General features: G+C 35.6%; 1 protein-coding gene across 1 annotated transcript; it reads right to left on the bottom strand.

Annotated features, from left to right (window-relative positions):
- Nucleotides 1–7,483: 7,483 nt before the first annotated feature.
- On the bottom strand, nucleotides 7,484–11,167 carry LOC131997302 (uncharacterized). Its single transcript, XM_059368016.1, has 2 exons — nucleotides 10,207–11,167; nucleotides 7,484–8,087 (listed from the first exon to the last, which is right to left on the bottom strand). Exons 1-2 carry the CDS (start codon nucleotides 10,824–10,826, stop codon nucleotides 8,066–8,068), a joined length of 642 nt encoding a protein of 213 aa, XP_059223999.1. The 5' UTR covers nucleotides 10,827–11,167; the 3' UTR covers nucleotides 7,484–8,065.
- Nucleotides 11,168–17,345: the final 6,178 nt, after the last annotated feature.

The raw sequence follows: 17,345 nt of genomic DNA, 5'->3' as shown, positions 1-17,345 counted from the left end.
TTTTAGACTACTTTGAGTACTTTAGACTACATGGACTACTTTCGACCACTTTTGACTACTATAGACTACTTTAGACTACTTTTGACTACTTTAGACCACTTTAGACTACTATAGACTACTTTAGACTACTTTAGACTACTTAAGACTACTTTAGACTACTTTAGACTACTTTAGACTACTTTACACTACTTAAGACTACTTTAGACTACTTCAGACTACTTTAAAATACTTTAGACTACTTTGACTACTTTCGACCACTTTTGACTACTTTTAATTATTTTAGACTACCTGAGACCACTTTAGGCTACTATATACTACTTAAGATTACCTATGACTACTTTCGACTAATTTCAACTACTTTTGACTACTTTAGACTACTTTTGACTACTTTAGACTACTTTAGACTAATTTTGACTACTTTTGACTACTTTAGACTACTTTAGAATACTTTAGACTACTTTAGACCACTTTAGACTACTTTGACTACTTTAGACTACATGGACTACTTTCGACCACTTTTGACTACTTTTAACTACTTTTGACTACTTTAGACCACTTTAGACTACTTTAGACTACTTAAGACTACTTAAGACTACTTTAGACTACTTTAGACTACTTTAGACTACTTTAGACTACTTAAGACTACTTTAGACTACTTTAGACTACTTTCGACTACTTTAGACTACTTTAGACTATTTTAGACTACTTTTGACCACTTTGGACTACTTTAGACTACTTTAGACTACTTTAGACCACTTTGGACTACTATAGACTACTTCACACTACTTTAGAATACTTTCGTCTACTTTCGACTACTTTCGACCACTTTTGACTACTTTCGTCTACTTTCGACTACTTTCGACCACTTTTGACTACTTTTAACTACTTTAGACTACTTTAGATTACTTTGACTACTTTCGACCACTTTAGACTACTATAGACTACTTTCGACTACTTTAGACAACTAGACACTACACGGGCTACTTTCGACCACTTTTGACTACTTTAGACCACTTTAGATTACTATAGACTACTTTCGACCACATTGGACTACTTCAGACTACTTATGACTACTTTGACTACTTTCGACCACTTTTGACCACTTTTGACTAATTTTGACTATTTTAGACAACTTAAGACCACTATAGACTACTTTAGACCACTTTAGACTACTTTGACTACTTTAGACTACATGGACTACTTTCGACCACTTTTGACTACTTTTAGCTACTTTTGACTACTTTAGACCACTTTAGACTACTTTAGACTACTTAAGACTACTTAAGACTACTTTAGACTACTTTAGACTACTTTAGACTACTTTAGACTACTTTAGACTACTTTAGACTACTTAAGACTACTTTAGACTACTTTAGACTACTTTAGACTACTTTAGACTACTTTCGACTACTTTAGACTACTTTAGACTATTTTAGACTACTTTAGACCACTTTGGACTACTTTAGACTACTTTAGACTACTTGAGGCTACTATAGGCTACTTTAGACCACTTTGGACTACTATAGACTACTTCACACTACTTTAGAATACTTTAGAATACTTTGACTACTTTCGACCACTTTTGACTACTTTTAACTATTTTAGACTACTTCAGACCACTTTAGACTACTTTAGATTACCCATGACTACTTTCGACTAATTTCAAATACTTTTGACTACTTTAGACTACTTTGAACTACTTTAGACCACTTTAGACTACTTTAGACTACTTTAGACTACATGGACTACTTTCGACCACTTTTGACTACTTTTGACTACCATAGACCACTTTAGACTACTTAAGACTACTTCAGACTACTTTAGACTACTATAGGCTACTTAAGACTTCTTTGACTACTTTCGTCTACTTTCGACTACTTTCGACCACTTTTGACTACTTTTAACTACTTTAGACTACTTTAGATTACTTTGACTACTTTCGACCACTTTAGACTACTATAGACTACTTTCGACTACTTTAGACAACTAGAGACTACATGGGCTACTTTCGCTACTTTCGACCACTTTTGACTACTTTAGACCACTTTAGATTACTATAGACTACTTTCGACCACATTGGACTACTTCAGACTACTTAAGACTACTTTGACTACTTTCGACCACTTTTGACCACTTTTGACCAGTTTTGACTAATTTTGACTATTTTAGACAACTTAAGACCACTATAGACTACTTTAGGCCACTTTGAACTACTTCAGACTACTTTAGAATACTTTGACTACTTTCGACCACTTTTGACTACTTTAGACCACTTTAGACTACAGTAAACTACTTTAGGCTACTACAGACTAATTTAAACTACTTTAGACCACTTCAGACTTCTTAAGACCACTTTACTTTTACCTTCAACTATTTTCGACTACTTTAGACTACTTGAAATTACTTTAAGACTACCTTAGACCACCTTACACTACTTTAGATTACCTTAGACTACTTTAGAGTAATTTAGACTTAAATTTTATTTATTCTACTAATTTTTCTTTTGTGTGTACCAGTTTAAATAACCAAAAGTATAGTTAGTTGCCACTCATATATGGTTTTGTTGATATTTCAATTAGTCCTTGTTCTTCCCACATGTAGTAGATATACATAAATAAATTTCAATTTCAGGTTTAAAATTTCTGCTTTGAGTGGTAGCAATTAGGACATTATTTTGCTTAGGCAAGGAAACGAGGATACGACAGAGATAGTAATTAGAATCTCTCATTCATGTGTATTTGTGAAAAAAAGGAAAGTTCAATTAAATTGCAAGGTGAAAACTGAAGGTGTTATGTTATGCTTTTATGTCATATCATTTGAAACTTTAGGTGAAACCTAACAAGTAATTTTTTGGGTCATTCGGTCAATCTTCGGCATACGCTAGGGAGGCTTATTTGGCTTATAAGTCAAATCAGTTGTATGTAAAGTCCGGATTTTTATGCAAAATCGATAGGTTGCCATCTATTATTCCGCAAATGATGTGGTAATTTGCAGACATTCATGCGAATATGAACTTCGGCAGTCATTTTATGTAAACGAAATTTAATTTTATCACAGGATACAACCGCACTTGCCAAATAAAAAAGGCAAATTTTCGTTTTTGCATAAAATTTCGGACTGAGTAAGTAGGAGGTCACCGTAGCGCAGTGGTTAGCATGTCCGCCTATGACGCTGAACGCCTGGGTTCGAATCCTGGTGAGACCAATCTGAAAAAATTTCATCTGGTGGTTTTCCCCTCCTAATGCTGGCAACATTTGTGAGGTACTATGCCATGGAAAACTTCTCTCCAAAGAGGTGTCGCACTGTGGCACGCCGTTCGGACTCGGCTGTAAAATGGAGGCCCCATATCATTGAGCTTAAAACTTGAATCGGACTACACTCTTTGATATGTGAGAAGTTTGCCCCTGTTCCTTAGTGGAATGTTCATGGACAAAATTTGCCTTTGCATTTATGAGTAACATGACAAATCATACCAAATCTTTGCTTATGGGGACTGGGCACTCTAGTAGTAGACGAATTAAAGAACGGATACTATTTATGATTATGAAACGGTCCTCCTATTTATATTTGATTTTGCTTAAAATTTTCAATAAATATTTTGTCATACACCATTTGGCAGCAACCAGAATGTCTTTGGCATATGTTTTCAATTTTTTTTTAGCCCACTAATTTCAAATACCCCTTTTTATGCACATGTCTTATCTAGAAGGATTCGTGTAAATGTGACAACTAAAATGAGTCCTGCAGAAAGGAAATTCTGTTTGTGTGCAACTCTTCTCTTCTGACAAAAAGTTAATGGGGCCTTCAAAAAATTAAATTTTACAGGAATTTTTCAACTTTAAAATATTTCAAATGCAAGAAGATTTTAAGGGCTTAAGAAGTTTTTATGGTTATTATACCCACCACCGAAGGATGGGGGTATATTCATTTTGTCATTCCGTTTGCAACACATCGAAATATCCATTTCCGACCCTATAGAGTATATATATTCTTGATCAGCGTAAAAATCTAAGACGTTCTAGACCCGTCCGTCCCTATGTTTGTTGAAATCACGCTACAGTCTTTCAAAATAGAGATATTGAGCTGAAACTTTGCACAGATTCTTTTTTGGTCCGTAAGCAGGTTAAGTTCGAAGATGGGCTATATCGGACAATATCTTGATATAGTCCCCATATAGACCGATTGGCTGATTTAGGGTTTTAGGCCCATAAAAGCCACATTTATTATCCGATTTTGCTGAAATTTGGGGCAGTGAGTTGTGTTAGGCTCTTCGACATCCTTCGTAAATTTGGCACAGATCGGTCAAGATTTGGATATAGCTGCCATATAGAGCGATCCTCCGATTTAGGGTCTTAGGCCAATAAAAGCCACATTTATTATCCGAATTTGCAGAAATTTGGGATAGTGAGTTGTGTTAGGCCTTTCGACATCTTTCTTCAATTTGGCCCACATCGGTCCAGATTTGGATTTAGCTGCCATATAGACCGATCCACCGATTTAGGGTCTTAGGCCAATAAAAGCCACATTTATTATCCGATTTTGCTGAAATTTGGGACAGTGAGTTGTGTTGGGCTCTTCGACATCCTTCGGTGATTTGGCCTAGATCGGTCCGGATTTGGATATAGCTTCCATATAGACCGATCCTCCGATTTAGGGTCTTAGGCCCATAGAAGCCACATTTATTATCCGACTTTGCTGAAATTTGAGACAGTGAGTTGTCTCAGGGATTTCGACATCGTTCGTAAATTTCGCCCAGATCGGTCCAGATTAGGATATAGCTGCCATATAGACCGATCCTCCAATTTGGGGTCTTAGGCCCATAAAAGCCACATTTATTATCCGATTTTGCTGAAATGTGGGACAGAAGGTTGTGTTAGGCCCTTCGACATCCTTCTTCAATTTGGCTCCAATCGGTTCAGATTTTAATATAGCTGCCATATAGACCGATCCTCCGATTTAGGGTCTTAGGCCCATGAAAGCCACATTTATAATCCGATTTTGCTGAAATGTGGGACAGTGAGTTCTGTTTGGCCTTTCGACATCCTTCGTTGATTTGGCCTAGATCGGTCCAGATTTGGATATAGCTTCCATATCGACCGATCCTCCGATTTAGGGTCTTAGGCCCATAAAAGGCGCAGTTATTGTCCGATGTCGCCGAAATTTGGGACAGTGAGTAAAGTTAAGCCCCTTGACACACTTTTGCAATATGGCACAGATCGGCAAAGATTTTGATATAGCTGCCGAATAGACCGATCTCTCGGTTTTAGGTGTTGGGGCCATAAAAGGCGCATTTATTGTCCGATGTCGCCGAAATTTGGGACAGTGAGTTGCGTTAGGCTCTTAGACATTTTTCTGCAACTTGGCCCAAATCGGTCAAGATTTGTATATAGCTGCCATATAGACCGATATCTCGATTTAAAGTCTTGGCCCCATAAAAGGCGCATTTATAATCCTATTTCACTGAAATGTGACACAGTGACTTATGCAAGGCTTTTCGTCATCCGTGTCGTATATGGTTTGGAACGGTTTATTTTTAGATATAAATTTTTCACCGGATTTTAATGAAAGATGGTTTACATATATACCCGAGGTGGTGGGTATGCAAACTTAACGCCTTTTTACTTGTTATAACTAAAAACGCAGTTAATTCATCATCATGGATAAACACTAGTGGCAATTGGTATTGCTTGAACATTGAGGAATACCTTGAAGATTTCTCTAATATCAATGAGAACCTTCTGATTCTAGTTTTAGCTCAACTAAGTTTAGGTTTGAGTGGCAGACTGTATACAGATTCACTTCGACAGTTTCAGTCTAAGGTGATACCACAGCAGCATCGGACCCAAGCCTCGGGTGTTTATAGAACCCACAATAATCCGAGGACATTTTTTTCTGAGAGTGAAGGCCTTGATAAAACAATACCTAGGCCATTGTCCTCCAAATACAAGAATAGAACATCATTACCCATACTCAAACCTTGTCACCAACCTAGTTTCTTTTACTTGAATAACTGGAAAACTAGAAAAGCAATATTAATAAAGTAATTATTTTTCTGATAAATATGGTGAGGCTATAGAACAAAGCATGGCCCACCATCTCCACAGTGACCATAAATAGCAATTGCATTACCAGCTAAGAAGCCATGTGAGTACTATTTTGGAATCCTTTCGGCAAACAATGTCCTTAACAGTTTCATTCCCATTTTCATTCTCATTTATTTAGAATAATTATGCCAAGTCTGTTTTTAGGTATGCAGTATACATATAATTTGGACTTTTAGGAATCTCCATTCATTTCATTGTTGAGGTCATTGTGGTAATTGTTTACGAGCCTGAAATGCTAAATGTCTGTCGTTGAGCTTAGTAAATTTGCGACATTAATGTGCAATTCAGGGTTACACATTTCCAAACTTGGCAAAGTTGAGTATAATTAAATCTGATAGCAAAACTTTAGTTATAAATGGATAAAATCTGTTGAAATTCTTTGGGGGCTATGTGTGAAATTGCTATCTGTCTGTCGCAGTGAAAGCCAAAGAATGGTAATTTGCATTTAGGCAAATAAAGTTGTCTATTTAAGGGCCCTATTAAGATTTTGGAGTGGAGTGTGAAATATGTTTATGTAGGCACTATTTTTATTTATTAATAGATTGAATTCAAATTACAATTCAAGAATAGTATTTCATAAAGTTCTTAAATACAATCTATGTTAGGCTTAGCAAAAATGCTGTTAGCCGTAATACAATGCTTATCACTAAATTGTTGTTTGTTTCTATATGTTTCTTGCTTTTTCTTTTTTCATTTTGGTTATTAAAAACTGAATTCATTAATGATTAATTTTCTATACTTAGTACAATTTTCTATGTATTTATATAGTGATGAGTTATTCGTGCCATTTAATATATTTAATACTTCGGACTCATTAAGGGAATATTTTCCGAAATAACTTTTTCTAAATTCTCTGTATAGTGGGCAGGCGCCAATAAAGTGAAGTATATTTTCATCTTGATCTGTATTACACATAGAACAAGTGCCATGGGTGTTACTTCTGAATGATCTCGAGTTAAGGTCGAGTAAACCACCTCTAGCTTTAATGATTAAGCTAGTAGCTCGTGAAGATAAGTCAGCAATATGAAATGGAATTATATTATACTCAAGCACAGAATAAAGATCGTGGAACTGTGAATTTCTTGCATCTGATTCAAATTCACGTTGTTCTTGAATTCTCAGTAGTTCTACTATTTTGTCTGAATACATGCATATCGGATTTGTAGCATTAGCAGGAATATATTGTAGGGTTTGGCAAATATTTGACCATTCTTTTGCCCATAATGCATTCAATTCTATGATTTTCTCCGCCAGCAAGCGGGGCAAGCGGTGAGAGCTAAGTCGCAATATTCTATTAATGTAGTTAAAATGGATTCTAAGAGTGTTACAAAACATAGAAGAAAATCCAGTTTCTAGATACAACATGTATTTTGGTGTATTATTAGGCAAATAAAGCATTTTCTTAGTAAAAAAGCGAAAGAGCTTCTCTACATCATCAAACCTTGTGTAACCCCAAACCTGTGCAGCGTAAAACATTATAGATCTGGAACATGCATCGAATATCTTCATCTTATTAGTTTTAGCAATACTAGGGTGACTTATATACTTCGACCATGTGCTATTTATGGCCAGTTTGGAATCCGCAAGCTTCTTCTGTAAGTGTTTTCTAAATGACAAATTGTAAGTTATTTCAACGCCCAGGTATGTGTAACTATTAACAATTTCAATATTCTGATTTCCAAAGCACCACCTTAAATTCGAAGAGATTCTAGAACCTCTACGAAAAACAAGAATTTTCGATTTAGAAAGGTTTACTTTCAAGCTCCACAACAAACAGTACCTCTCAAGTTCATAAATCATCTCTTGTAAGCCCAATGGAGAGTCAGATAATAGCACAATGTCATCGGCGTATAATAAGACTTTGACCGTAGTGTCCGCTACTCTTACACCACCAGGCAATATATAGGGAAGGTCATTCACGTATAACGAAAAGAGTACAGGACTGAGAATACAGCCCTGTTTCACACCAGATTCAACAGGAAAGTATTCAGAGAACGTACTTCCATCCCATACTCTACTTTCTGTGCCATCATACAGCATTCTTAATATAGTTACAAGTTTCGTAGATAGACCCTGACTAGATAGTTTATAAAAAAGGCTGTTTCTGGGAATCAAATCAAATGCAGAAGAGAAATCGACAAAAAACGCATATGTAATTTTGCCTTGTAGCTGGTTCAAAGAAACAATATTCACGAGGTTAAATATATTATCTATAGTAGAATACTCTCTTCTAAATCCAGCCTGAAATTCATTTAAAACATCGTGTCTCGTCAGCCAAAATGTTATACGGTTTAGCAGAACAGAGTTAAAAATTTTTCCGATAGTATCCAGAAGTGACAAACCTCTATAATTTGACGCCAAGTTTATATCACCTTTCTTAAATAGAGGTATCAATATTGACTTCTTGAAGGAAGTAGGAACATTTTCATGGAGGAATATCTTATTAAATACTACAAGTATTTCTTGCAGAAAACGGCGAGGAGCAAATTTATAAAATTCGTAAGGTATACCATCGTTCCCGGGGGCCTTATTCGATTTAAGTCCTTTTAAAACGGAGAGTAGCTCACAAAATTCAAAAGGGGAGTCTAAAAGTGGGTCTACATGAAACGGTATACACCAGCTGATAATTTTGGAATTATCTTCGTTAACTAGTAAAGAGTTAAAGTGTGCTAAGAAATCATCTGCGTCTAGATTTCCTCTACCCTTAACATTACGTTTATTCAGAGAATTTGCCAGATTCCACCAATCCTTGCTGCAGGAAACAGTATCTAGTTCTCTGAGGTTGCCATTGAAATATTGCAGTTTCTTCTCGTTACACATTCTATGAAACTTAGATCTGGATGAATAATAACGCCTTCTGTTGATAACAGTGTGTGACTTTCTGTATATCTTTAAATTTTTATGCATATTGGATCTTAAACGAAAGCACGTCCAATCGAACCACTTCTGCTTAGGCTCAAAAAATGTTCTATTGGTCTTCTTTACCTGAGCCCGCCTAATTTTATTTTTAATGTTCTCAACCAAATCCTCTGACGATAAAAAGACGCAATCATTTACTGGCTCTGCAAGTAAACTTAAGTTGTGATTGTATTGAGATCTATGCCTTTCATCCCAGTGTAGCTTCTGTATAGGCTGTTGAGTAGTTTCTGTCGAACTTTTCGGAATCTTAATATCTAAGCATAAGGGCATGTGATCAGAAAAGGGTTCAGTGGCCACCTTGAACTTGTCAATATATGACAGAAAACTCGCCGAACTTATACAGTAATCTATGACAGAACTACCCATTGCACCACAAAAAGTAAACTCCCCATCTATATCCTCTAAAGTTCTGCCATTTATGATAATACCGCCTATGTCATCAACAATACGTAGGAGATTCCTTCCCTGGGTATTAACGTTTCTGTCTTTGGAGCGTCTAGAATAGCTAATGTGGGGACAACCTTTAACAATGTTGTAATCTAGAACCTGTTCTTCGCCTATTCTTGCATTCATATCACCCATTATACAAAAATTCGTTGGGTTAAGGTCTTCCAAAAAAGAACCAAACCTTTCTACATCCACCTTCCAACGCGTACAGTTCAAATACGTAGGTATAAAATAAAATATATTTCCATCTAGACTAGCTGACAGCATTGTGTACTGAGAATCAGAGACGATAAAATTTAATTTGTATTTCTTTTTAATTTCTTTTTTGAAGCCGAAAAGACATCCACCACTGGCACGCCCAAATCTATTCACTTTAGTTGCGTCCTGCCACTGCAAATAGTAGTTTTGTAAATAAGACGAGAGATACGTTTGTTTATTGGGTAATACATGTGTTTCAAAGAGAAAGAAAATATCAAAATTATTAAGGTAGGTTATAAAATTTCCATAATTTAAAGAACTTTCGAGATTTGAAACATTATATGCTAACAAATGGCACGAATCAAATTGCTATTGCGATGATGGGGGAACATTAAGGGTAACATTTTCAGCATTGTTGCAATAAACCTCAATGGGACTACCGTTATCAACAAGAATGTTGCTCAGAAATTTGGCATCACTTAAAGTTGGAGCTAGTATTTTTCCGTCGGCCCAGCAATATCTTTTATCATTCAAGAAGAGACAGAACTCTCCTAACCTAACTTTAACGTCTTTTTTATGCTGGGATACGATTTTGCCAACTTGACGCAGGTTGTATCTGGTAGACTGTTCGACAGCAGTATAATCCTTTTGTATATATATAAATTGGCCATGCAATTTTTCTTTCGTATTTAAAATATTTTGCACTTGGGAATTGGTGTCCAGTGTAAATACGAACGATTTTCCTGAAGATAACATTCTAGCGTACGATATGTTAACTACGATGTTTAATTTGTTGTTGCAGATGTCGAGGAATTCTTTTTTTGCCGTAAATGTAGTTCTACTTCTAAGTCCACTCACCACAATATTTGTAGTACGAGATTTTCTGTCTAAGGTTTCTAAGCGATTTGTTAGTTTCTTGATATCTTCTCTCAATTTACAATTTTCCTGTTTAAGTTCTTCCACTTCATATTTGATTGCAGTAAGGTCCTCTTTTTTGGCCACATCTTTCAACTTATCATCCAACACATCGCCCAGCTTACTCCACGAAAAAACATCTTGTTGGTTATTTATGTTCATTTTTTGATATGGTGAATACTTTTTTGGGGTACTGTGACTGTTTTCTGGTGATATCGATAATAGCGTTCTCTTATTATTCATTTGCTAATACGTAACACCCTGTGTTTTACGTTGAACGATTATATCGGACAGCTGTTTGATCGTTATCGACAATGTGGTTTGATAGAAGAGCGCAGCTGTTGTTTACTTATAGCTATTCGTTGTATTAGTATTACCAGCGCCTTCCAGTGATATTACAAAGTTTAATAAAATAATTTATTTTTTAAATGTGGTTTTTAACGACAACGGGAGTCGAATGTATGCTGCAAACTCTACTGCGGCAACCTCCAACGTAGCTCTATGGCTTAGAGTTATTTCCAATAATGGATGATACGCCTGACACGAAAAATTGGCAGAAAACTTGGGAACCAACAAGTAACACACCCGACCGTATGTAAAGCAACAACAATATTATGTAGGCACTATTTTAATATGGGGATATTTTAATCATTACATCTATGTTCCGGTTTAGAGTAGGAAGAGATATTTTCTATCAAAACTTGTGTTCCAAGGGGGATGCAAATGCATATTTGCCCATGAACATTTCGTTAAGGAACAGGGGTAAACTTCTCACATATCAATGAGTGCAGTCCAAATCAAGATTTAGCTCAATGATCCTTTTCATAGCCGAGTCCGAATGGCGTGCCGCAGAGCGGCACCTCTTTGGGGAGAAGTTTTTACATGACCTAGTACCTCACAAAGGAGAGGATCACCATCTCCGTCGCAAGTGGGATGGAATTGAAAAAAGTAAAAGCGGTCGGGCCGAATCTTGGGAACCCACCACCATGGATTCTGCTAAAAATTTAGACAAAATTATTTGTTGGGCATAATTTTATTCTTCATACCAAAATTCTGTCAAACCAGCAAGAAATAAAGCTTCTAGGAACCGAACAAAGATGATTGAGAGACCGGTTTACATGGGAGCCATATCAGGTTATAGACTGATACTTGGCACAGTTGTTGGAAGTCATAACAAATCACTATGTGCAAAATTTCAGCCAAATCGGACAAAAATTGCGGCTTCCAGGGGCTCAAGAAGCCAAATCGGGAGATCGGTTTATATGGGAGCTACATCAGGTGATAGGCCAATTTGAACCGTACTTGGCACAAATATTGGAAGTCATAACAGAACACCATGTGCAAAATTTCAGCCAAATCGAAAAAAAATTGCGGCGTCCAGGGGCTCAAGAAGCCAAATCGGGTGATCGGTTTATATGGGAGCTATATCAGGTTATAAACCGATTCGAACCGTACTTGCCACAATTGTTGAAAGTCATAACAGAACACCATGTGCAAAATTTCAGCCAAATCGGACAAGAAATGCGGCTTCCAGGGGCTCAAGAAGATCCGTTTATATAAAGCCAGGGACGTAGCCAAGGGAGGGGGAGGGCGAAAAACTCTCTAAAGGCAACCTAACTTCGAGATTAATTTTTGAAACCAAAATTTAAATTTTGCATAAACATTTTTAAAGTTTTTTTATTATGATCATCTGTCCCAAACAACATTTTCCTAAAATGTTTTCTATAGAAAAATTTCAATAAATATTTTTAAAGACAAAATTTTAACCTATTACGCCTGACACTCGATTCCGTTGTTCGATGTTAGTGAAATTTTAGCTCTATATATAAAAGAGACACGTGATCGACTAACTCAAAGCCCAAAGTCATGAAATTTGACACAAATGTGGCTCTTGGGTCGTAGGCGTTCGATAAGACGGGGTTTTGTGAGATTCGCACCTTTAGGTACTAAAAAGTACGAAATTGTGACTTTTTACCCAGCGTGAACGGTTGGGGCTAAAGTTATGAATTTGGGCTCAAATTAAAGAGCGTCTCGAAAAAATAAGATTTGGTGACAAAAATTTCCCAAAATAGTACGGGAAGTGGAGAAATGGTACGTTTAGAACTGCAATGGGACTTTTTGGTACTAAAAAGTACGAAATTGTGACTTTTTATGCAGCGCGAAAGGATGGGCTCAAATTAAAGAGCGTCTTGAAAAAATAAGATTTGGTGACAAAAATTTCCCAAAATAGTACCGGATATGGAGAAATGGTACGTTTAGTACCGCAATGGGACTTTTTGGTACATATTTTGTTAGTTGATTTAAAGCTTTGAATTTTGGAATTTAGGTGCACCATGGCAATCTAAATTGGGATGCAAAATGAGTTTTTGGACATTTAGAAACAAAAAAGGACCAAAAAAGGTACGAAATAGGTGAACTTTGCATAGGGCGAACGGGTACACTTAGAACTTCGACATTTGGCTTAAATGGTTGTTGTTGCAAAATAAAGGGGGTAGATAGACAAATTTTTGAAAAATAGTAATGGAAACGAAAGAAACGTATGTTTAGTACCGTATGTGGTACCATTTCATACTTTCTTTGCGAATTGAACTAGAGCTCTGAAATTTAACACGTAGATTCAAACGTGTTAAATTTCAGAGCTCTAGAAATATATGTTGGCTAACTAAGTGTTTTTTTAGCAAATCATACATTTTGGTACCAAAAAGTGCAGGGAGAAGAGTAAAAATGAAAAAATTCTCAAAAATTATCGTTTTTTGACAAATATACGATCAGTTGAACCAAATATGAAATGTTGAAACCCTACCAGGAGTGGAATAAAAAGTACTTAAGTGCTGTAATTGGTACTATTTAGTACTTTATTTATAGATTGGGCTGCAGATCTGAAATTCGGGATACACGCACATCTTGGAAGTATGTACCGTACGACTAAAAGATTTTGTTGATATTCGCACATTTTGATGCTAAAACGTACAATATGGCACCTTCTTTACGGATTGAACTACAGCTCTGAACTTTGGAATCCAGTTACAAATAGGCAGTATGTACCGAGCGACTAGAAACATTTTTTTGATATTCGTTCATTTTGGTACTAAAACGTACAAAGTGGTACTTTATTTACAAACTGAGCTACATCTGTGAAATTAGGGATACAGATACATCTTGGCAGTATGTAAAGGATGACTAGAAGATTGTTTTGAAATTTGTACATTAAGGTACAAAATGGTACTTTATTTATGGTTGGATAAAAATTGCGATACAGTTACATCTTGACAGTATCTATCGGCCGACTAGAGTTTTTGTTTTTGTACCCTCTACCATTGGATGTTGGGGGATTCTGTTTGTAACTACTCGAAATATGCGTCTGAGACCCCATAAAGTATATATATTCTTGATCGTCGTGACATTTGAAGTCGATCTAGCCATGTCAGTCCGTCTGTCCGTCTGTCTGTCTGTCGAAAGCACGAACATTCGAACTAGAACTAGAACTAGACTCTTGAAATTTTGCACAAATACTTCTTATTTGTGTAGGTCGGTTGGGATTGTAAATGGGCCAAATCGGTCCATGTTTTGATATAGCTGCCATATAAACCGATCTTGGGTCTTGACTTCTTGAGCCTCTTGAGGGCTCACGTGGTGTTTTGGTATAACTTCCAACAGCTGTACTAAGTATGGTTCAAATCGGTCAATGTTTTGATATAGCTGCCATATACATCGATCTTGGGTCTTGACTTCTTGAGCCGCTAGAGGGCACAATTCTTATCTGATTTAGCTCAAATTTTGCATGAGGTGGTTTGTTACAGCTTACAACACCTGTGTTAAGAATAGTTCAAATTCGTCAATAACCTGATATAGCTGTCATATAAACCGATCTGGAGTCTTGACTTCTTGAGCCGCTAGAGGGCACAATTCTTATCCAATTTGGCTGAAATTTAGCATGAGGTGTTTTATTATGACTTTCAGCAACTGTGTTGAGTATGGTTGAAATCGGTTCATTACCTGATATAGCTGTCATATAAACCGATCTGTGATCTTGATTTCGTGAGCCACTAGAGGACGAAATTATTATCTGATTTGGCTGAAATTTTGCATGGGGTGTTTTATTATAACATTCGACAACTGTGCTAAACATAGTTCAAATCGGTCCATAACCTGATATAGCTGCCATATAAACCGATCTTGGTTCTTGACATCTTGAGCCTCTACAGGGATAAATTCTTATCCGATTTAGCTGAAATTAAGCACGAGGTGTTTTGTTATGACTTTCAAGAACTGTGCTAAAAATAGTTCAAATCGGTCCATAACCTGATATAGCTGTCATATAAACCGATCTGGTATCTGGACTTCTGAGCCACTATAAACCGATCTCAATTTTTTTATTTCTTCTGCCTCTAAAGTTCGCAATTCTTACTAGATTTGGCTGAAATTTTACACAATGACTTCTACAATGATCTCCAATATTCAGTTCAATTATGGTCCGAAATGAACCTTAACTTGATATTGTTCCAATAACATAACAGTTCTTATTCATTATTCTTGGTTTGCCTAAAAAGTGATGCCGCGCATAGAACTCGACAAATGCGATCCATGATGGAGGGTATATAAGATTCGGCCCAGCCGAACTTATCACGCTTTTACTTGTTATTACTTTTTATCTCATAGTAGTTCTAAAATAGAATGATTATTATATCCTTGGTGGTGGGTATCCAAAGTTCGTCACGGCCGAACTTAACAATTTTTTACTTCTTTCTTCTAACATCCCCTTCACAATTAAGCAGCAGTCATTTTCAGCAAACAACTGACTTTTCAGCAGTAATCCTGCTACTCTTAAATAGCAGTATTACTGCTGTAATAGCAGTAATAGCTACAATAGCAGCAACATTTACTTTAATATTCAGCAGACAGTGTTTGCTGTTTTCAGCAAACTATTTTCTATGAGTGTACCATCAGGAACATTTTTGCACTTCGTAGGATCGGAAACTGATGTTTGCAAATGGAATGTTGTTTTCCCTGTTAGGGGAAGAATCATTTTTCTAATGTTGTATTAATTTCTGTTTCGAGATTAGCTTTATGATTGAACATTTTATGCAATGGAAAAATTAATGTCACAGGAGATACACCACACCAACCATGAATTGACGTGTTTCTACTCCTTGGTAAAATGGGTGTTCATTATCGGAAATCTTTAGATGTGGGAGGCTTCAAATATCGTACATTGGTAGATATTGTGGAAGATATTGCAACAATACCTCTGTGAAATGCAATAATATCAAACTATGTAAAATGTATTTTCATCTTTTCTGTAAACTATTCCGACAGTTAAGATGCAGATCCGGAAATCGTGATCAAATCATAGCCCTTAAATCGTTTGTGAGCTAGATTTTCATTGCACTATATGGCCCTAGATCATATTTACAAGTTGTTACAAACCGAATGATGAATGATGAATTTAGTATACCATTCATCCTATGGGGGAGGGTATAGAATCAATTTCCTTTGTAGATACATATGTAAGGAAAACTTCTGAAGAAAACAGAGATAAAAAGTAGATTATGTCGAAAAATCTCAAAAACATAGAAGGAAATTCTATTGCATGAACATTAACCTTTTGAAGGCAACATTAAATAAAACTGGAAAATTAATTAATGAAATTAATTAATGAAATATTTTCCCTGCTACATCTAGAAAGAGAAATAATGAAACTGTACATTCAGTGTTCCTATTTATAACATATGAAGTAAAGACTATGTTTTGTGGAGCATATCAAATATAACCTCATCATTTTACGAGTAAGTTTCCATGGATACATAAAAAAGAACTTTACAGTTTCAATTAATATTTAAAAAATTTTTTTTTATGCATACAATATATCTTTAGAAATATTTCCTTTTGTATGCCAAATTGTCTAAATCTTTATTGCTTTTACCTGTACAAGGAACAGTAATATGCAGAACAATAAAGCCTTGTGTAGAATAAAAATTTTCAATTCCTTTTTTTTTTTTTTTGCAATAATTCTTCAATCAAATTTTTCATAAGCCCTAAAAATACAAGTTATTGTTCTTCTTGTTGTTGACTATTGTTGTTGTAGTTCCTTGCTCTATGTACTCCAGAAACAATGTATGAAACGAGCATTAAGTAAATGTTGCAATGAGACAAAGGCCACTATCAAAAACAAATGAAAAACTTTAATAAAAAAAAAGAACACAAAACTCAGCAAAAGGGTAAACATTACAATTTGCCCCATAAAAGACAAAGTTATGGACCATAATGTGATTATGGGGAAAAAAAAGTTTATAAAATTTTAACATAAAATTTGTTACATTCCCTCTTTTGGAGAAAAAAACACACAGGGAAAAAGATATCAAAGTTGAAAAAAAGACCGAGAAATTCTGGAAAAAATGGACAAAGCTTAAAGACTTAAACAATAAGACAAACAACAACATCCACACCAACAACAAACCCTTGTATTTTCATCATCAAATGTCACACATACAGATTGGCCAGAGAACAAAAACATGTTTACATGGAAAATAACAAAAGTTAGATGACAAAGGGATATCACAAAGAATATAATTCACATATTTTGCATACGAAAGAACCACATGCATAAAAAGGGTGATTTTTTAAGAGATATAGGAAAGTTTTTCAAAAAAAAAAAAAAAAACACACATAAAATTCAGAAAAATTCATGAAATCGTTATCTTCTTATATATAACCAGTAAGAGCGTGCTAACCTTTGTATCCTCCACCATGGATTGCATTTGT

This window comes from Stomoxys calcitrans, chromosome 4 (genome assembly GCF_963082655.1).
Source record: "Stomoxys calcitrans chromosome 4, idStoCalc2.1, whole genome shotgun sequence".
NCBI lineage: Eukaryota > Metazoa > Arthropoda > Insecta > Diptera > Muscidae > Stomoxys > Stomoxys calcitrans.
Note: the sequence above shows the minus strand (reverse complement) of the source record. Positions and strands in the feature narration are given on the sequence as shown.